Raw genomic sequence first — 22,624 nt, 5'->3', positions numbered from 1 at the left:
GGCAGGTAAGGCAAGAAGTGATTCTGCGGTATTTTTCCGGTAAGTTTTTTTTGGATGTAATTAACCTTGACTAAACACTTTGCAATACATTTTTGTAAGTGTGAATGTGTGTTTTCTTACTTAGTGTTTGTTCTTTATAGTGGTATGTACATTTTAGTTAGTGATTGTTCAAAATACATTGTCATTCATTACCCCAATAAATAATACACACATAGCGTGTTCTACAATGTTTGACACAGACACCGGAAGTTGTGTGATTTCAATAATCAAAGTTTTATTGTGTTACTAAAATTATATTTTGGTGTTATTTTTTTTCTTGTGTGTGCTGGGTGCCGTGCTTTGTGCTGGCTCGCTGGCACGTGCTCGGGAGGATCGACGAACAGGGGAGGTTACTGGGGTTTGGCTAGGGGTCGTGGTTCCTGAGCTGGAGCTCACTTGTTGTGCTGCCATCAAAGTGATGCTTTGGCTTAAATTGTGGATGCTGGCATTCAGTTGGTTGTTACTTGCAGTGTGGCTGGCCACAATCCTCGACAATGACTCATTTACCACCTGATTGTGTTGGACCAGTTGGATGAGTGCTTGCTGCTGGCGCTGTTGCTCATCAATGATGCGCGTCAAATTTGCCAGCATTTGAGTGTTGTCGGTCCGGATTTGCTCCATAGAAGTGGCAATTCTGCCTACTTGGACAATCAGTCTGCCCGAGTTCCTACTAATGCGCGGCAGATGATGGGGCAGACTGGCAAGGTGTTGGGTGTGGGCGTTCAGGCAGGCAGTGTTTTGGCTCTGTTGGGTTGCCAAACTGGACCAAAAGTCCGAGGACATTTGTTGCTGGGGTGGAGCTTGGAGCAGTTGTGGACTAATGGAGGGTTGGGGGATATCCTGCGGCTGGGTTGCCTGGGTCGGAACAACGGGTGTTAGGTGCAGTGTATAGGTGGCCTGTTGGTCTGGTTCCTGCTGGTCAACGTCGGGCATGAAGGTTGGTTCTGTATGGGGTGGCCAACATGCACTGTTTAGTTTACATTTAATATATTTTGTAGTCCTAAACATTTCAAACTTAATAATACTCTGGACATTTTTATATTTGAGTTGTGTATTTCTAAACGACTAATCTTTTGTTTAGAAAAACATATGTCCCATCACAGGCGTGCACATAGACTGACTGGCGGGTTCCACACCTAACTACCTCCCCTCCACAGCATTATAGTGTTCTCTCACCTCCCCTGTCCAGGATATAGACTGCTCACCTGGGTGGTCCAGAGGAGCAGATCAAGTAAGCAGTCTACATCCAGGACAGGGGAGGTGTGTGAACACTATAATGGTGTGGAGGGGGTGGTGGTGGATTTAGTTCGGTGAGTAAGTTGCTCTTCTTTTTCTGTGCACGTGTGTGGACTAAATTTAGTAAGATGGGTGGTCATTTTTAAATGTGATGTTGGCCATAGCAAACAGTTAGACTTTGTGAATTTTTGCATTTGCACCTTCAAGAAGTTAATACGTGAAATCAGATTGGTTGTTATGGCAAACATGTCATCTCAACTACAACTCACATCATAGTAAATGTACTGTGTCAAAATTTTTGAATGTGTTTATTGTATGTTTTTACTCACCAGATAACTGAGGTGATCGGGGCTCATCACTTTGGGGACTACCCAATAGTGCCTGTGGTGGCTGGGACAAGACTGCGGAGATGCGCCGCCTGGGTGGGGAAGATGGATCCGCTGATTCCAAATCCACACGGCGCGTCTTACTTGGCCTCCTGGGTAAGTTTACATAGCCCTGTGATGGGCGCCTTAGAGGGCGGCTTGCAGAAGAAGAACCTATGTGAATAGATAAACATTAATATTTTGTACTTCTATGTGTTTGCAGAATATGTGACTACAGTGAATTCTTACCTGCAATCCCAGTACCCACATCAGTTGGCAGTGGCCTGTCTGGAGCGCTGGTCTGGCGTACTGTTGAAAAAATAAAAATAACATTATGACCATACTTGGAAAACACATTGTTAACTGCAAAACCTTAGTGTACTGTAACCATTTTGTACGTAATGTAAAGTAAACTAATTTCTGTTTAAACTAATCTGGATTACTTAATTTGGTGTGTATTTAAAAATGAACATGGTGTTGCACTAAATAATCCAAAAACATTGATGAATTGTGTGCAATATATTGCAGAGATTAATTAATTGCTAATTGACCCAAACATCATAAGAAAATTTAGATATGCAAAAGAATTCAAAACACACGAACAAATCCAAAAAACCTGCAATTAGATACAACAGCTATGGACAAGCAATATCTCAGATTAAGTATTGGAACTACACATACCAGCATGCACTGCACCTTATTTAACATTCACTAATCTAAAAACACAGCCAAGGCATGATGGGAAATGTAGTTTAAAAACGCAATTACAGCTTAAGGGTGCACAGGCCTGCACGACATGACCAACACAATGTATGCATACTTAAAAAAAAAAAAAAAAATGTGCAGCATGATCAGTTTGGAATGTTTAAAATTAAATTATAAATTAAAAACTCACCATCCTGCCTTGGACGGTCCGAATCCCGGACATGAGTTGCAGACACCACTTCTGCAGGAATCAGTGCCCGCACAGGCTCCTCCCAATCACGATACGTGGCCCGGAAAGGGGGGCCACCCCCGGTTTTGCGGGCTGATTTTGCCTCCTTGGCCATCTTGGCCTTGACACGGCGCTTGATGTCGTAAAACCTTTTGCGACACGTGTCCTCAGTCCGCCTCATCACACCCTCACTATTAACTGCCTGGATAACTTTCCCCCACAGGACAGACTTCCTGCGGGAGGACACCTTGGCAGCATCCTGCCCAAACAATTGGCGATGATGCCTCATCAGCTCCCGCACCAACGCCATGTTTTCAGCATAGCTGAACTTTACATTGCGCCCAGTCTTGGTAGTGGTGCGTGGCTGCGGAGCCACAGCACCATCGCTATCACTGGAGGACGCAGCAACAGGCACCCCCTCCTCCTCACTAACCTCCTCCCTCTCACTACCCCCCTCCACCGCACTCACCTCCTCCACCTCACTCACCTCCTCCCTCTCACTAACCTCCTCCACCACACTGACCTCCTCCCTCTCACTAACCGCCTCCACCACACTGACCTCTGAGTCAGACATAACCAGGACAAACTACACAAAACACAGAAAAAACAAGACAGAAAACACACTCCTCCACTACCGCTACACACCACACAGCCAACACACACACACACACACACACACACACACACACACACACACACACACACACACACACACACACACTCACTCACTCACTCACTCACTCACAAACAATGACAATAGACTTGAAAAAAAAAACAAGGACAAAAAAATTAACAAACTTTGAAAAAACACCACAACAAGTATGACAAGACTACTTACACACACAGTACAGCACTCAACAATCGCTAAACTCCTCACAAAAACCACCAAAAACTCCACCAAACTCACCAAATCCAAATACACCTTCCTCTCTCCTCTCCACTAGCTAAACCCACGCGGTGCGGTGTGTTTGGGGCGTTTTTATAGTAATGTGCACAGACACTCCTCCATTACGAATACAACCAATCACGGACGAGTGACAAAAACGAAACTTAGGAAAAAAACGCGGCCGTGCACGGACAAACACTGCCGTAACAAACATGTGACGCAGTCGTAAAAAAACACGAAAACACGGCCGCAAAACTACCAAATCGGCCGCATTACACACCAGAAAATCACGAATGACATCGACATCGGAAAACACGAAAATGCAGAATACGACAGCTTAGTAAATTAGTCGTAATAAATTCAAAAAGTTGCAGTTTTACACTTTCGATGTCATTCGTGATTATTCTCCCACCAAATCGGGAGAATTACGAATGTTAGTAAATATACCCCTGAGTTGGAAACTGGGCCAGTTCCTCGTGTCACACACAGCTCTGTGTGAGCTTTGAAGCTGAGCTCCCTAAAGGTAACCCTTGTATAGTATATATAGTTTCCAGATGGGAATCTTTGTGCTACAGATGCAGTTATGAACTCCTGTTTGCCGTCTTCTGAGAGCACCACCATGTTGGCATCCAGCATGGTTCAGGTCCAGGATGGACCATCTGAACACTTGGATTCTACTCACTCCAGTTCCAGCCGGAATCCGTCTTCCCCGGTTCCAGCCGGTCCAGCAATACTCCAGGCCCTGCCTGGTCAGTCCGTCCCGGTTCCAGCCGGTCCAGCAATACTCCAGGCTCCACCTGGTCAGCCCGTTCCGGCTCCTGCCAGTCCAGCAATACTCCAGGACCAGCCTGGTCAGTCTCCTTTGGTTCCAGCCAATTCAAGTATCCTCGGATCCAATCCGGTCCTACTTGTCCAGCCCAAGATTTCTCCAGTTTCAGTCAGTTCAAGCTCATCTGGACTCAAACCAATTCCAAGCATTGGTCCGAGTAAAGGACTTTTGTCAGTTAGTCTCAGTAAAGGACTTCCACCATCTAGTTCTAAAATTAGACTTCAGTCTGTCTCTGATTCTGTTTCCTCGTCTTCCAGCATTGAGTCCACAGCTTCTGCAGGGAAATTTAATACCTCTTCTCATCAATGTCAGAATAATTCTGCTGTAGCCGCCAAAGTCAAGAAAAATCCCAAGGCTACTCACTTAAAGTCTGAACGTGCTACAGAGCTGGATACCGATCTAAGTACAGTTTTCTCAGCTTTGTCCTTAAGCTTGTCTGAGAAACCTAATGTTCCATCTGCTGATTCAGATAATGGACTTCAGAATAATATTGCTGAGAAGGATACTGATGTTGCTTCCTCAATCCAGTCATCAGAGTCATTTGCCTCAGTCGCAGACGCGAGTGTCACAGCTTCAGGGAAAATTACTAGCATCTCCATCCAGAATGAGATTTCAAGTGACTTTTCAGTCTCATTTGAGGAATCCAGCGAGGCAACTTCAGAAAGGATATTTTCTCATCGATGTCGGGATAATTCTGCTGTAGCATCTAAAGTCAAGAAAAATACCAAGGCTATTGACCTAATGTCTGAATGTGTACCTCAGTCTAAATGTTTCAGTGGCATCTGTTTCCTTGAGTCCAATTTCATCCTCCACTCAGTCTTTAGAACATTCAGCCAATGCTCCGTTTTCTGACCCATCGCTTTCTGAGCAAGATAATGCCTTGATGAACCAATACATTAGGAATTTCAGGGATGCCAAGAGTTGGAAAACAGTACAAAGACAACAGCCTGTTGATTTAAGAGTTGGTTATTTTTCCATTGATTCCACTCCAAGTTCCTTGTGTTGTTCTAAACTTGTTAATACAGCTTACAAAACGGATGTAGTTACTCCCAAAGAAGACTGGTATCTTCCAATAGACTTGGACTCAGACTCTGAATTTGATCCAGTTTATGATGCTACTCCTTTCCTGGGAGGTTCCGTTCTTTCCTGTTATGCTTTAACGCATGAAGAGGTTCCAGAATTACCAAAAAACTCTACAGATCTCTGTATGAAAAGTCCTCGTTATAGAACAAGATTTAATTTAAGCCTCAGTGGAGTGCTAGCTTCAAAAGCACAATCTTCTCGTACTACTAATCTAGAAAAGGAACCTTCTACAGTTTATTCTTCAGTCCTTTCAGATGAAGGAAATTCCAGTTTTGTCAATGATGGATGGTCTACTTGTTCAGAAGATGAAGATCAGGAAGACTTCTGAAGAATTCAGCTTAAGTTTTGTTTCTGGACCCTCTGGTTTCCACTTTTCTGGATCTTTGTGTACAAGTTATTCATCAAGTTCCTCTAAGACCAAAGATGGTTGTACAGAGTCTACCCTTGAAGAGGGGGCTACTGTCACGATCCTGACTGTAGTTCTCGTATTTGGTGACTTACCCCTGCCATCTGTCCTGGATCCTGTGCCTTTTTGCTCACTGAGATAAACAGCTTGTCTGCACCATGAGTTTCCTGAGTTCTCTGCCTGGAAGGTAATAGTTAATGAGCTCCACCTATGGTGATCTCCTGTGTGAGTCTGAAGTCAGCAATCTGAAGTTTAGGCCTAAAAGCCAGCATCCTCTGTTTGCAGAAGTTCAGGCTTCAGTCTTCTCTCGGCCTGCTAGGCCTCACTCCACATCACAGCCTAGTCTAGAGTACTCACATGACAGTTACTGTTCACCTGACCCAGAGCTGTCCAATCCTCTGCCAGCCTGAGACTCTCTGAATCACCTGACACTGCTCACCAATCACAAAGCACCAGGAAGTATAAGTCGGGAGACTGAGTTGGAAACTGGGCCAGTTCCTCGTGTCACACACAGCTCTATGTGAGCTTTGAAGCTGAGCTCCCTAAAGGTAACCCTTGTACTTCAGTTCCTGTAAAAACTCTGGCCCTCATTCCGAGTCGTTCGCTCGGTAATTTTCATCGCATCGCAGTGAAATTCCGCTTAGTACGCATGCGCAATAATCGCACTGCGACTGCGCCAAGTAATTTTACAATGAAGATAGTATTTTTACTCACGGCTTTTTCTTCGCTCCGGCGATCGTAGTGTGATTGACAGGAAATGGGTGTTACTGGGCGGAAACACGGCGTTTTCGGGGCGTGTGGATAAAAACGCTACCGTTTCCGGAAAAAACGCAGGAGTGGCCGGAGAAACGGGGGAGTGTCTGGGCGAACGCTGGGTGTGTTTATGACGTCAAACCAGGAACGACAAGCACTGAACTGATCGCAGATGCCGAGTAAGTCTGAAGCTACTCTGAAACTGCTAAGTAGTTTGTAATCGCAATATTGCGAATACATCGGTCGCAATTTTAAGAAGCTAAGATACACTCCCAGTAGGCGTAGGCTTAGCCTGAGCAACTCTGCTAAATTCGCCTTGCGAGCGATCAACTCGGAATGAGGGCCACTGTTCCTTTGTTATCCAGTTTGGATTACATTTGTGTTGCCATTGATATCCAGTATTTCCACGAGTCTCAACTTAAAGGCACAGTACGGTATTCCACAGTCTCAACTTAAAGGCACAGTTGCAGTGTTTGATCTTAAAGGCACAGTACAGTATTCCACAGTCTCAACTTAAAGGCACAGTTGCAGTGTTTCATCTTAAAGGCACAGTCGCAGTATTCCACAGTCTCAACTGAAAACCACAGCTGCAGTATTCTACCGTCACAGCCGCAGGGTTCTTCAGCCTCGTACTAGAGTTATAGCCACAGTCATCGTTCTACTTTCAGTTGCGTTTCCAGTTATATCCGGTACCAGCCCGCATTACAGTTGCATCCCAGTCTCACCAGTAACCAGTCCGTCTTACTATCTTGCCAGTAACCTTGAGTACATAAGCACCTACTTTTGTGACACTATATCCAGTACAGTCTCACCTATACATTCATCATCCTGCTATCAAAGTCCCTGGTGATCCAGTGGTCAGGATACGGCTTCCTCTGCCGAGGCCCGGGCTCGATCCCCAGTCAGGGATTGCTCCTTCTTCTCACTGATTCCTACAGACCAGCCTAATATTCACATAGTCCTCCAGTTGCCCGCACAGACTTCACTAACACCGGGTTCACAAAACCACAGTCATGACACTGGTGTACTTCAACAGTGACATCTTCAATTTAAATATCAGAAACTGGACTCTGGGTGCTCCTTCCGGCACTTGCAGAGGGTGTGCAAATGGTGGAAGGAGCCACCTCTTCCCATCCAGTGTTGGGAAGGTCAGGCATCGCAACCGCCGACACACTTGCACTCTCCTTGGGGATTTGTGATACCATCTTAGAACGCACAGTTCTTTGCTGTGCTTTTGCCAGCTTAACTCTCATCATTTTTCTAGTGGGAGGATGAGGGCTTCCATCATCATGTGAAGCTAAACCACTAGTAATGAACATAGGCCAGGGCCTTAGCCGTTCCTTACCACTCTGTGTCGTAAATGGCATATTGGCAAGTTTATGTTTCTCCTCAGACCATTTAAATTTATTTTTGGGGTCATTTTACTGAACTTTGTCTTTTTGGATCTTACATGCCCTCTACTATGACATTGGGCATCACCTTTGGCAGATGACGTTGATGGCATTTCATCATCTATGTCATGACTGGTGGCAGCAGCTTCAGCACTAGGAGGAAGTGGTCCTTTATCTTTCCCTATTTTATCCTCCAAATGTTTGTTCTCCATTATATTACTGGAGTTATAGAACACAATATGCGGCACAGGAGATCGTACCCGTACACCACACAGGGCAAACCCTCTAAAAATTATTTGGATTAAATATTAATAACCCATTTATTTGGAGTAAATAATATACAGCACAGGACAGCACCACTGGACTTATACGGCAGTGCCACTGGACTTGACTTATACAGCAGAAATACCACTGGACTTATACGGCAGTATCACTGGGCTTAACCAGAAGTATCACTGGACTTTTACAGCAGTACCACTGGACTTATACGGCAGTATCACTGGACTGAACTTATACTGTTGTACCACTGGACTTATACGGCAGTACAACTGGACTTATATGGCAGTACCACTGGACTGGACTTATACAGCAGTACCACTGGACTCATATGGCAGTACCAATGGACTTATTCGGCAGTACCACTGGAGTTATACGGCAGTACCACTGACTTAACTTATACGGCAATACCACTGGACTTATATGGCAGTATCACTGGACTTATACGAAAGTACCACTGGACTTATATGGCAGTACCACTGGACTTATACGGCAGTACCACTGGACTGGATGTATATGGCAGTACCACTGGACTTATACACTGTACCACTGGACTTATACGCCAGTACCACTGGACTTATACAACAGTATCACTGGACTGGACTTATACGGCAATACCACTGGACTGATACGGCAGTATCACTGGACTTATATGGCAGTACCACTGGACTTATACCACAGTATCACTGGACTTATACGGCAGTACCACTGGACTGGACTTATATGGCAGTACCACTGGACTTATACAGCTGCACTACTGGACTGGACTTATACGGCAGTACCACTGGACTTATACTGTACAGCAGTACCCCTGGACTTATACGGCTGCACCACTTGACTTTTGGCAGCACAGGGACACCACCTTTGGACTGATGCAGGATAACACAGCACCACTGCAATGGACTGGACTTATACAGCAGCACTGGACATACGGCAGCACAAAACACCGCCACTGGACTGATGCAGCACAAGACAGCACTGGAATGACACATAAGACAGAGCAAGTCGCCACACCACTTTCCCGCACAGACAGACACTGAGGAGAGAGACACGTCCTCTCGCTACACTCCCCAGGACTGGAGTGAAAATGGCAGTGACGCGCAGCTCCTTATATGGAATCCAAAACCCGCGAGAATCCGACAGCGGGATGATGAGCCTGGCGGAAAGTCCCGATCCGGGTTAGGGACGAGATGTTTCTCAGAGAACCGAACCCACTCATCTCTAATATATATATATATATATATATATACACACACACACACACACACACACACACATTTTTAGTTTGTTTTATTGTTATGTGTAATGTGCTTGCACCCATTTGTTCATATGGTCACTACAGATGCAACCACGCTGGTTCAGCCCGTGATGCAGCTGCACAGGCCCCCGCATTCTATATGGGCAGGCAGTTACGCACACATGCACGCACCTTCTCGCTGGCACACTTTCGCGATTGGTTTGACACAATGCTGCCACATCACAAGTTGAACCAGCATGGCTACATTTGTACATTCCATGTTTGTTCAGCGCCATCTTCTTTTGCACACAATGGATGTCATTTAGACTATATGACATATTGTATTCCTCCATTTTGGATCAGCATTAATGTGGCCTTTTCATTTTATTACATTTTTCATCTCACTTAAATTCTCCTCAGACCTCTTCACATGCCGTTATTATGCCATCAGGTCCCTTCACATACTGGTGCTCTGTCTCGCTCAGCACGGTAAAATGTCTATCGATGGCTCTGCTGACAGGCAGCCCGAGTGAGAGTGCAGTAGAGACAGCAGTGGGAGTGACTGCTGTACGAGGAGAAGGGCTGAGCTTCCAGGGACTTCTTCTAACCACGCCACACACCCTACCTGCAGGCACACCAGGGGCAGAACTCCCAGAGGCAATGGAGACGCCTGCCTCCGGGCTCCAAGCCGTAAAGGGGCACATGCATGTACAGAAGCACCTTTGTGGTTCACAGCAGGATCCACATGTGACCGCTGCTCTTCCAGTGCACCCTGGAGCTCTGCAGTGCACCCTGCTGCAGAGGTAATTGGCTCTGAAGGGTTCATAAACTTTCAAGCACCACTGTATTTGCCCATACGCAGAGTTTTATGCATCTAGTGGTGCGCCCGTCCCCTATCCGTACATTTGGTTTGTTACTAATTATCATCAGTGCCAAACAGCTCACACTTGTTACAGAAGATGCACCTGGAAAGACGTATTTTCACTTGCAACCTACTCTGTGGCCAGCAGTTCTAACAACACGCCCTCACTGAACTTTATCTATGCAAAATTGCCCATTATAGCCCAGTCATGCCCCTTCAGCTTTAAGTGCAGATGTTCTTGAAATGCATATGATTCTGCATCTCTTGAACTTTTGTACACTTGGTTCATACCCATTTTTCCATTGCCATTGCCAGCCAGCCCCTGATCTGGAACAAACCATATTACAATGCAAAGGGTGTAAATACAATTATTTATTGTTTTGCATGCAGTGTAAATACTGTCAACTTTTGCATTAACCCCAAATGCTGGACAGCTTCATACCTCCCATCAATTTGTGCAATTCGGGACTATTGTGCATGCCTGAAAAGGAGGCGTGGCCTCGGTTTAAGGGGGCATGGCTTCACGGGAATACCATTTCCGCAAGTCACGCCTCCCATTATCATTCGCTGTGGAAGCATGCCCAGCGCTTCGGGAGCTGCTGGCATGACTGCTGTCCTTCTCTCCTGTGAATAGACACTGCGCACGCATGCAGCAAATATTACAGCTGCTCTGCTTGGGGGCCTCCCAACTTCTCTGCCACCGCGGGACACCGCGGATCACATGTGGGACAGCGGGACAGTGCCTGAAAAACTTAATGGTAACATCTGTTAACATCGGTATAATAATCGGTATAATAATAAAAATAATAATATTTTTTTTTTTTATATAGCACTCTTTTTCCAACAGGATTTAACTCGCTTTGCAGGCATTAAAAACAAAAGCACATAGTACAAATATTAATTCAGTAACACAGAAGTAAAAAGAAGACCCAGAGTGCTCAGTAAGCATAATGCAGGGCTGCTGCAGACATTATGGGTAATAACTTCCACGGGTTATATATACAGTACCATCCACAAAAGGTATCAGATGAGGCAGCCATGTTGGGTGCACTATGTAGGATTACCCTGGGGGGAATAGGCTATGCCTAGAAGCGATGACACAAAGTGGGTGATTGCTGCATCCTAATGCTAGGGGTAGGGTCCCAACATACCCGTCAGGTCCATGCATTTTCCATCCCACTGACAAGTGCACAAGGTTAGGCAGCCATGGTGGGCGCCAGTGGCGTGCGGTCGGGGTGAAGCAGGTGAGTATACGCCAGAGTTTGACTTTATAAATATCTTCTTTGTATTATTCTAATCGGTTTTATAGTAAAACTCTGGAGTAAACACTTTTCTGCACATCTCTGATCAAAACTTACCAAATTTACAGCAGTATATACTGCTGCACCTGTGTATAATGCCCACATGTATGTACTGCTGCACCTGTGTATAATGCCCACATGTATATACTGCTGCACCTGTGTATAATGCCCACACGTATGTACTGCTGCACCTGTGTATAATGCCCACATGTATATACTGCTGCACCTGTGTATAATGACCACATGAACCCTTGGGTTCATATATTGTGTGTACATCTGGCTCTGGTACTAGCCAATACTTCTTCAGCCATTTATCTTCCCGCACGTCCCTGGAGGGCGCACTACGAAGGTTACACTGTAGGAGGTGAGCTACACTAAGCAAACAAGGGAACAGCTAACACATGTGTAGAAGTATGATAAGTATGGCTAGATCCATGTGAAGCACATCCTGCGCCACATGGAGGTATAGCACACAGGCATCGTATACGGTGAGGTGAGACAATCAGACCTGTGTGTCTTTCACTTGCAATAGAACAGGGGATTGGGAAAATAAACATATTCTATAAACTATTAACTAATGAGAAATACAAATTTTTACTAGAAAAGATAAGTAGATTCTATACCTAATAAAGGTCAGTCATTTAAGTATTGGATCCTGTTTCAGGTATCCCTCCCCTACAATACAGTAATATGGGGATGGCCATTGCAAGTGCGGGATCAAATTGTTCCTGTTTTGCCACAATCTTTACATGCCTAATGAGTGGCACAGAACCATCATAGGAAAACAGGAAAGCGTGAGCCATCAATGATTCACTCGTATGGATAGAGGGCCTAATTCAGACCTGATTGTACCTCTGCAAATTTGCAGGTTTGCAATCGGATAGCCGCCGATAGTCTGCATACGTCGTGTGAACCCAAGTTTTGCAAATGCCGGCCAGCGGCAAATCCATTCGCATGTTTATTCCAGTCTGTGCAGTCTGTGCGTAGCCCAGGACTTACTCCTACAGTGTGAAAGAAACAGGCTGATCGTGCCGGAGCTGTCATCCCACACCTGCCCTGAAAATGCTTGGGAATGCGTGTGTTTTTCCTGACACTCCCAGAAAATGTCCAGCTACTACCCCCAAAGTCCACTTCCTGTCAATCAGCCTGCGTTCACCTAGCGATAAAAAAGAAACCACAGGATTTTTTTGCAGTTTGGACTCGCGCCGGCCCATTACAATACGTATGCATGTGCAGTTGTTCGATAATCGCCCGCTGTGTGATTTCGCACAACAGCTATCAGGTCTGAATTAGGCCCAGAGTTTGATAGATACATTTATTTGCACATATGCACAAGAGGTCTCCATGTTTTACATGTGTCTCCTATTGGTTTATGCAGCAGGAAATATTGGAAAACAACCATCGCCTGAAGCGAGTGATGCTGGCACGCCACTCAGTAAAAAATTAAAACATTGTCATCTTTTTGCAAACATGGATAGTTGTGAAAAATTGGGCAGTAATGGCCATTACTCATACAGTATGATGATGACCAGGGGGAATACGCACATGTAACAAATGCCTGGCAAAATGTGTGCAAAAAATAATAGGTTGCTATCCTATGGAATCATTTTAGATCCCTTAAAGTGACATAGAAAAAATAGTTTTAACAATTTTCACAGGGAAGCCTGAAATATAGACAGTAGGATACATGTAGTGTAGTTATGACATAGGGGGTCATGCCGAGTTGTTCACTCGCTAGCAGTTTTTAGCAGCCATGCAAACGCTATGCTGCCTCCCACTGAGAGTGTATTTTAGCTTAGCAGAAGTGCAAACGAAAGGATCGCAGAGCGGCTACAAAAATTTTTTGTGCAGTTTCAGAGTAGCTTCAGACCTACTCAGCGCTTGCGATCACTTCAGACTATTCAGTTCCTGTTTTGACGTCACGAACACGCCCTGCGTTAGCCCAAACACGTCTGCGTTTTTCCTGGCACGCCTGCGGTTTTTTTCGAACACTCCCTGAAAACGGTCAGTTGACACCCAGTAACGCCCTCTTCCTGTCAATCACTCTGCGGCCAGCAGTGCGACTGAAAAGCTTCGCTAGACCTTGTGTGAAACTACATCGTTCGTTGTAATAGTATGATGCGCGTGCGCATTGCGCCGCATACGCATGCGCAGAAGTGCCGATTTTTTGCCTGATCGCTGCGCAGTGACCGAAATCTGCTAGCAAGCAACTCGGAATGACCTCCCATAGTGTGAACTTGGGCGTAGCAAGGGCAGAACAACTGGAGCTCATGCTCCATCCACTCAGCTGAACAGATACAGCAGCGGCACTGCTTGCTCTCCTTTCTACACCAAGGGTGCCTCCTTCCTCCATGCTGCTTCGTACATGTTATGTCTGTTTTGTTTAGTTGTTGTCTCACCACCAGGGGTCACCAGACATTTCTGGGTTGCAGTTCCGCTCTCTGCCAGAGGTCCTACTCTGGTGAGTGATCACTTAATCAGCAAAGTCTGGACACCTGTCATCTGGCTTTTAAAGTCTGCTTGAGGCCAATACCCTTTGCTGGTTATTAAATTTCCTGGTCTGATGCAAGGAGGTTGCTTATCCTGGAGCTGGCCCTGTTACACCAGTCTTCCAATACCTTGCAAAGCCGAACCACACTAGTTCTTGGATTCCTGACCTGTTTGTCTACACTCCATAAGGTCTTCTGCAACTGTTCCTAAAATACCTGCATTTCCATAATCTGCATTTACTCTGGTTTCTGGTTTCTACTACATACAGTATGCATATACCTGGACAATATATTTATCAGCATTTCCTCAGTCTGCATCTGCAAGTATCTTGTGTTCAAGTCTTGTCATTTCTGTATTTCTCTGGACAATCCAGTTACCCTCATTATCTCAGTCTGCAAATACTTTGTGTTCAGTTTAACTTTTCTGCCATACCTGCATATACCTGGACTATTTATTTACCTGCATTGCCTCAGTTTGCAAATATACTGTGTTCTAGTAATCCTTCACAATAAACACTCTGAATTACCAGCAACCCTTTGTTCTTTGGATTCCTGACTAAGGGGAGTCATTCCGACCTGGTCGCTCGCTAGGATTTTTCACTGTGCTGCGATCAGGTCAGAACTGCGTATCCACTGCAATGCGCAGGCGCGTTGTATGGGTACAAAGCGGATCGTTGCTGAGCGATGGATTTTATGAAGAATCCATTTGCACAGCCGATTGCAAGGAAATTGACAGATAGAGGGCGTTTGTGGGTGTCAACTGACCGTTTTCTGGGAGTGTTTGGAAAAACGCAGGTGTGTCGAAGCGTTTGCAGGGCGGTTGTCTGACGTCAATTCCGGCCCCGGACAGGCTGAAGTGATCGCAAGGGCTGAGTAAGTTCAGAGCTACTCAGAAACTGCACAAAATGTTTTTGTACAGCTCGGCTGCACATGCGATCGCACACTTGCAAGGCTAAAATACACTCCCCTGTAGGCGGCGACTATCTGTTCGCAGCGCTGCAAAATATAGCTAGCGAGTGATCAACCTGGAATGACCCCCTAAGTTTGGGGAGAGTAAGCATAACAGTACCTGAATCCTGTGAAAATTCTGCATACCCTGACAGAAGCGGACCTAGCAACGAGCTCCACCTCTATGACTCCCCTGAGCTCATCCCACCTCCTACCCTGGCCCTGACATTAGCTGGCCTGGGGTGCATGGACTGGGCATTAGTCATACAGGAGGAGAGAACATGGCGGCTGTGTCCCTGCACTTGAGGGGAGGCCTGAGCCAGGTGTTACTACTGAGTGCACGGGTTGCAGCACCCATGACTTAGAGGAGCCAAAATGGTTGAGTTTGGTGAGGTCAGGTGTAACTGCTCTGATGCCACAAGCCAATAAGGGCCATTACTGTGGCATAATGTGTATAAGAGGCACTACAGTGCCACAATGTGAATTTTGGGCACTATTCACTAGCATATTTATAATGGGTATAGTGCACACGGGTCCCTGAGTTAAGGAGGTCCCACACTGCATGTGCTGCACCAATTTCTTTAATACTTACCTCTCTGGAGTCCATGTCGGCTGCAGTGTCAGTGCATCCCTGGGAAAATGGTGCAGCAGTAATTTTTCCAGTGTTTTTGTGCATCTGCAAAACAGCTGCATCATTTTCCCGGAGATTTGTAGTAGTCTATACCGCTGCACTAGAGTCTACTAGCACTATGTGCTGCTGGCTAGAGAGAGCCACCTATTCTCTTAATGCACACCTGGCACTACTGTGTGGCATAACACGAATTGTGGGCATTACGGTGTGCTATAATGTGCACTTGGGCCTGGGGACACTTGGGGGGGGGGGGACATGGCTAATCATGGAAAGCATTTTCAGTGCCACAAAGAACAGAGGGGGGGGGGTTGCTATGTGTGGGGGGTGTGATCAGTGAGAGTAGCAGCATCCCAGGCCCCACGGCAGCCCTACAAACAGCAGCTTGTGCTGAGGCGAGAGAGGCTGCTGCAGACAGGTAAGAGGGGGTGTGGGGGCCCCTCCAACACAGAGCTGGATTAAGGCATTGGGGGGCTCGGGGTATTTAAGGCAGGGGGGCCCTAACATAAAATATATATATATATATATATATATATACACATACATACACATATATACTTATACAGACAGGTTAATAAACAACACTCAAGAATACATTTGTCAGGGTCTCACAGCGTCATGAACTCAGCCTTTTGGTGACATTTATTCACCTTCATCAGGAGAAGCCTATATATATATATATATATATATATATATGTATATATAAATAATACAAATCTATACTGTATATATAGATAAAGATACATGTTACACATATAACCTACACACATCATGGCTTCTGCACACACATAACACAAACATCCTGTATTGCCCACACACATATGTATGGAGCACAGTACCTACAGATACACAGCTCCAGTACACAGTAGCGGATCTTGCCACGGGCAAGCAGGACTTTTGCCCGGGATGCCGCCTCCCGCAGGGCGCCATCCGGAGGGCGCCGCACCAGGGCAAGATCCGCCGCTGTGCCCCCGCTGCCCGCTGCTGCCGCTGGCCGCTGTGAAGGGAAACTAGATGCGTACGCGTCTAGTTTCCCTTCGTGGAGAGGACCTTTGCTGTGCGGTGCGCGATGACGTCATCGCGCACCGCACATTTCAGCGCTACAGTAGTCTGTACAGGGGGCGTAAATGACCACGCACCCTGTATGAAGCCACGCCCCCTATTGGCGCCCGGGGCGCACAGAGCCCCAGAACCGGCCCTGCCAGTACACAGATGTAGTAGGACCAGCACACTACCAGGGTGAGTACCGGCACCCAGCCCACCACTCGCTGGTAGCACCGCAGGGCGTGAGACGCCGTCATTATCTCTGAGCAGCCGGCACTGAGCTGCTGCTGAGCCGCTGCTCCACAAGCAGCCCAGCAAAGCCCTGCAGCGCCGGCGTCTGTGAGCACCGCGCCACAGATCGGATCTCTATTAAGGATCCGATCCACAGGTCTGCGCTCGCCGCTGACAGCATCCGATCCACAGGGCTGCGCTCGCCGCTGTCAGTGGTGAGCGCAGCCCTGTGGATCGGATCCTTAATAGAGATCCGATCTGTGGCGGCTCGTGGCGCGGGGGGCCCTTGCAGGCAGGGGGGCCTGGGGTTACTTACCCCCAGAGACCCCCCCTTAATCCGGCTCTGCTCCAACAAGCTGGGCCCAGGTAATTAGTACCAGCCCCCCTCCCCTGACAGCCCTGAATAAGGGACACTGCAGATGGAGTGATGAAGGGTGGCTCCAAAGCATATACTGTACTTGCTGCAGGTGCTGTGACTCCGCGCTACCCCCGAGTGTAACAGATAGTAGAATCAGGCTTGGAAGGTCTGGAATAAAAGGTCAACAACACGATAGCTCACTTCAACCATTCACGCTTTGTTGTCTGCCATTAAATGAAGACACACACACGCACACACACCTGTGGAAGACTGGAGGTGGGGTACAAATGAACATGAAGAACAATATTATACTTACCTTCAAAGATTCTGACCTCTTCCATGTTCTCCTGGGGAGGGTGACCAGCATAATACTTGTTCCTGTTATAGAAGATTTAGCCTTTTTTTTTTTTTTTTTTTTCAAGTCAAATGTTAAACTCAGAGTCTGTTGCACAGTGTGCCGAGTTTGATAATAACAGTAGGTGATGTCTTTTTAACTTGATACCAAACTTATCCTTTCCCGTTTCTAAGCAATTCACTTCAATGGGCTTTAATACTGTACTGTATGTGAGCAACAGGTGAGGAATGACATTGTTCCGATATGCTCCATCTGTTTTCTGCTGATAACATAATCCAGGGGGCTGATGGGTAATGTCCTCAAATGCTTAAAAGTCTGCAGCCTAATCTACTTGCAAGGAGGAAGAGAAAGCCCTGAAGGCAACATTGTTATTCGATGGGAATAATTGGGCACATACAGCTCTTACATAGACGCAGTAGGGAAGCTTTCTCCAAGCAATTTTCTCTGCTTGATTGATGACTCATATACTGCAGTGATTTTTTTTTTTTTGTAAGCCTACACAATGTACAGAATATCTTTTAAGCAAGAATGTAGTAATCCAGAAAGATAAAATGAAAGTACATAAAAATCTTCACCTCTCAAAGCACAAATAATGTGTGTAGTCAAATGGACTTAACAATAAAATTATATTAAATAGCAAAATTTGATATGCAGGCTCATTTGTGAAGCAGAAAATAATTTTAGCGAGGATACAGAATAAGTAAATTATATTAGAGATGTGCGGCTGGCACTTTTCGTGTTTTGGTTCTAATTCCACTTTCGTGTTTTGGCTTGGTTTTGCCAAAACCACCCTTTGTGTTTTGGTTTTGGATCTGGATGATTTTTGAAAAAAACATAAAAACAGCTAAAATCACAGAATTTGAGGGTGATTTTGCTTCTACAGTATTATTAACCTCAATAACATTCCCTTTCACTCATTTCCAGTCTATTCTGAACACCTCACAATATTGTTTTTAGGCCTAAAAGTTCCCCCGAGGTGGCTGTATGACTAAGCTAAGCGACACAAGTGTGCGGCACAAACACCTGGCCCATCTAGGAGTGGCAACGCAGTTGTAGACAAGATGGCACTTAAAAAAACAAAGCACCAAAGAGCACATCATGCAAAGATGAAAAATAGGTGCAATGAGGCAGCTGTATGACTAAGCTAAGCGACACAAACAATTGGCCCATCTAGGAGTGGCACTGCAGTGTCAGACAGGGTGGCACTAATCAAAAACTAAGCCCCAAACAACATATCATGCAAAGAAAAAAAAGAGGTGCAATGAGGTAGCTGTATGACTAAGCTAAGCGACACAAGTGTGCGGCACAAACAACATGGGACATGCTGGAATTTGCCCAGATGTAATACACGCACAATATAGCTGGCACAGGAGAGCATACCCCTAAACCACACACAGACACATGGCAAAGCCTGCAAAATTAATTTGGATAATAATAACCCTTTTATTTAGAGCTATTATAATAATATGCAGCACAGGAGAGCGTGCCCATGCACCACACAGGGCAAACCCTGTAAAAATTCTTTGGATGAAATATTAATAACCCCTTTATTTGGAGTAAATAATATACAGCACAGGACAGCACCACTGAACTTATATGGCAGTACCACTGTACTTGATTTATACGGAATTATATGGATTTATACGGCAGGAGCACTGTAATAGCGATAGGATTACTGGAATTATACGCCAGTACCACTGGAATTATACGGCAGGATTACTGGACATATACGGCAGTATCACTGGACATATACGGCAGTACCACTGGACATATACGGCAGCACAGGGACACCACCACTGAACTGATGCAGCACAACAGAGCTCCCTATACAGCAGCAGTGGACATATGGCAGCAGAGGATACCACTGTGACTGGTCACTGGAATGACTGATGGCTGATGCACAGGACACTACCACTGGTCTGATGCAGGACAACACAGCAACACTGTGAGGGACTTGTTATTATTATACAGCAGCACAGAACATATGGCAGCAGAGCATACCACTGTGCCTGGTCACTGGAATAACTGATGGCTGATGCACAGGACACTACCACTGGTTTGATGGAGGACAACACAGCAACACTGTAAGGAACTTGTTGTTATTATTATACAGCAGCACTGGACATATGGCAGCAGAGTATACCACTGTGACCTCCTGGTCACTGGAATGACTGATGGCTGATGCACAGGACACTACCACTGGTCTGATGCAGGACAACATAGCAACACTGTAAGGGACTTGTTGTTGTTGTTGTTGTTGTTGTTGTTGTTATAGCAGATGTGGACATATGGCAGCAGAGTATACCACTGTGACTGCCTGGTCACTGGAATGACTGATGGTTGATGCACAGAACACTACCACTGGTCTGATGCAGGACAACAGAGCAACACTGTAAGGGACTTGTTGTTGTTGTTGTTGTTGTTATAGCAGATGTGGACATATGGCAGCAGAGTATACCACTGTGACTGCCTGGTCATTGGAATGACTGATGGTTGATGCACAGAACACTACCACTGGTCTGATGCAGGACAACAGAGTAACACTGTAAGGGACTTGCTGTTGTTATTATTATTATTATTATTATTATTATACGGCAGCAGTGGACATATGGCTGCAGAGTATACCACTGTGACTGCCTGGTCACAGGAATGATAGATGGCTGATGCACAGGACACTACCACTGGACTGATACAGCACAATACACCACCACTGAACTGATGCAGGACAACACAGCAGCAATGGACATATGGCAGCAAGAGGACACGTCCACTGTGACTGCCTGGTTACTGGAATAACTGATGGCTGATGCACAGGACACTACCACTGGTCTGATGCAGCACAATACACCACCACTGAACTGATGCAGACCAACACAGCAGCAACGGACATATGCCAGCAAGAGGACACAACCACTGTGACTGCCTGGTCACTGGAATGACTGATGGCTGATGCACAGGACACTACCACTGGTCTGATGCAGCACAATACACCACCACTGAACTGATGCAGACCAATACAGCAGCAACGGACATATGCCAGCAAGAGGACACAACCACTGTGACTGCCTGGTCACTGGAATGACTGATGGCTGATGCACAGGACACTACCACTGGACTGATGTAGCACAATAAACCACCACTGAACTTGTGCAGCACAACAAAGCAGCAATGTGTCACAATCCTGACTGTAGGTTTCATATTTGGTGACTTACCCCTGCCATCTGTCCCGGATCCTGTGTCTTTTTACTCACTGAGTTAAACAGCTTGTCAGCACTATGAGTTTTCCTGAGTTCTCTGCCTGAAAGGTAATAGTTAATGAGCTCCACCTGTGGTGATCTCCTGTGTGAGGCTGAATTCAGTAATATGAAGTTCAGGCTTCAGTGTTCTCTCGGCCTGCTAGGCCTCATTCTACATCACAGCCTAGTCTGGAGTAGTCACATGACAGTGACTGTTCACCTGATCCAGAGTTGTCCAATCCTCTGCCAGCCTGAGACTCTCTGCATCACCTAATCCTGCTCACCAATCACCAAGAACCAGGAAGTATAAGTTTGGAGGCTGAGTTAGAAACTGGGCCAGTTCCTTGTGTCACACTCACAGCTATGTGTGAGTCTTCAAGCTGAGCTCCCTAAAGGTAACCTTTATACTCTAGTTCCGGTGAAAACTCTGTTCCTTGTTACCCTGTTTGGTTTACTTTTGTGTTGCCACTGATGATCACTATTTCCTCGAGTCTCAAAGTAAAGGCACAGCTGCAGTGGTTCATCTTAAAGGCACAGTATTATATTCCATAGTCTCAACTGAAAACCACAGCTGCCGTGGTTCATCTTTACTGCTGTTGTAGTTGTGATCTCCAGAGCTCCCGTATCCCTGCAGCATCTCCGTGCCTCAGCACCTCCGTGCCTCAGTATCTCCGTGCCTCAGTATCTCCGTGCCTCAGTATCTCTGTGCCTCAGTATCTCCGTGCCTCAGCACATCCGTGCCTCAGTACCTCCGTGCCTCCCAGCACCTCAGTGCCTCAGCACCTCCTTGCCTCCCAGCACCTCCGTGCCTCAGTACCTCCATGCCTCCCAGCACCTCCGTGCCTCAGCACCTCCGTACCTCAGTACCTCCGTGCCTCCCAGCACCTCTGTGCCTCAGCACCTCGTGCCTCCAGCATCTCCGTGTCTCAGCACCTCGTGCCTCCAGTACCTCCGTGCCTCAGCGCCTCCGTGCTTCCAGCACCTCGTGCCTCAGCACCCCCGTGCCTCCAGCATCTCAGTGCCTCCAAGCATCTCAGTGTCTCTATGCACCCCAGTGTCTCTACGCACCCCAGTGTCTCTACGCACCCCAGTGTCTCCAAGCACTTCCGTGCCTCCTAGCACCTCAGTGTCTCCAAGCATCCAGTGCACTTTAGCGCAGTTGTACCTGGTATTCTTCACTGTTTCATCAGCGCCTTTCCAGTTCTGTCTTTCAGGAGACCTTCAGCGTTCACACGTGCTCCCTGTCTGCCGACCTAATCCTGCATGGGGAGAACCTAGATTCGGCCATCTCTGCTGCGGTTCCTCTTCCCAGTCACCGGAAGAAGCCCCGAGTCCACAACACTCCCAAACCAGGTCAGTGGTAGTATTCATATAATTCTCCAGTCGCCCGCACAGACTTCACTAACACCGGGTTCACAAAAACTCAGTCTTGACAGTAGGAACTGGCCACATGGACCCGGCCGAAAGTGTTTGTCTGACGCAGGACCTCCTAAGCAATATTGCAGGACGCTTGGAGGGTTTGGAGTCGACTCAGCATCAATTAGCACAGTGTCTGCAGCGGAATTCTTTCACCAGAGATTTTCTGACCTTCTGCACTAAGACTCCTGACCAACTGCAGATTTTCTTCCAGATGTTATTACAGTTACAAGAACTTTTGTCTAGTATTCTTCTGTGATGCCTGATCTCTTCAGGAATACTACCAACGTTGTTGATCCTGTTTTGTCCCATCCAGTTAAT

The 22,624-nt window shown here is 46.4% G+C and overlaps 1 protein-coding gene and 1 long non-coding RNA gene across 3 annotated transcripts in view; one reads left to right on the top strand and one right to left on the bottom strand.

Moving 5' to 3' along the window:
- Positions 1-2,037, top strand: part of LOC134927339 (uncharacterized) — a 55,641-nt gene extending 53,604 nt beyond the window's left edge. The window contains exons 2-3 of the long non-coding RNA XR_010177617.1: positions 1,608-1,757; positions 1,864-2,037. This is a non-coding gene — a long non-coding RNA (uncharacterized LOC134927339). The remainder of the gene's footprint in view (positions 1-1,607; positions 1,758-1,863) is intronic.
- The window catches only part of LOC134927337 (polyglutamine-repeat protein pqn-41-like), a 106,391-nt gene continuing 84,024 nt past the window's right edge, over positions 258-22,624 (bottom strand). The window contains exons 1-4 of one of the 2 annotated variants that reach the window (XM_063921637.1): positions 17,613-18,062; positions 1,890-1,949; positions 1,605-1,814; positions 258-983 (exon numbers count right to left, since the gene is read on the bottom strand). In XM_063921637.1, the coding sequence (XP_063777707.1) occupies positions 292-983; positions 1,605-1,814; positions 1,890-1,949; positions 17,613-17,637 (987 nt within the window). In that variant the 5' untranslated portion in view covers positions 17,638-18,062 and the 3' untranslated portion in view covers positions 258-291. Of the gene's footprint in view, positions 984-1,604; positions 1,815-1,889; positions 1,950-17,612; positions 18,063-22,624 lie in introns of those variants that run through there. The other variant, XM_063921636.1, reaches the window with a different exon arrangement.

The sequence above is a fragment of the Pseudophryne corroboree genome, chromosome 5 (assembly GCF_028390025.1).
Source record: "Pseudophryne corroboree isolate aPseCor3 chromosome 5, aPseCor3.hap2, whole genome shotgun sequence".
Taxonomy (NCBI): Eukaryota; Metazoa; Chordata; class Amphibia; order Anura; family Myobatrachidae; genus Pseudophryne; species Pseudophryne corroboree.
Note: the sequence above shows the minus strand (reverse complement) of the source record. Positions and strands in the feature narration are given on the sequence as shown.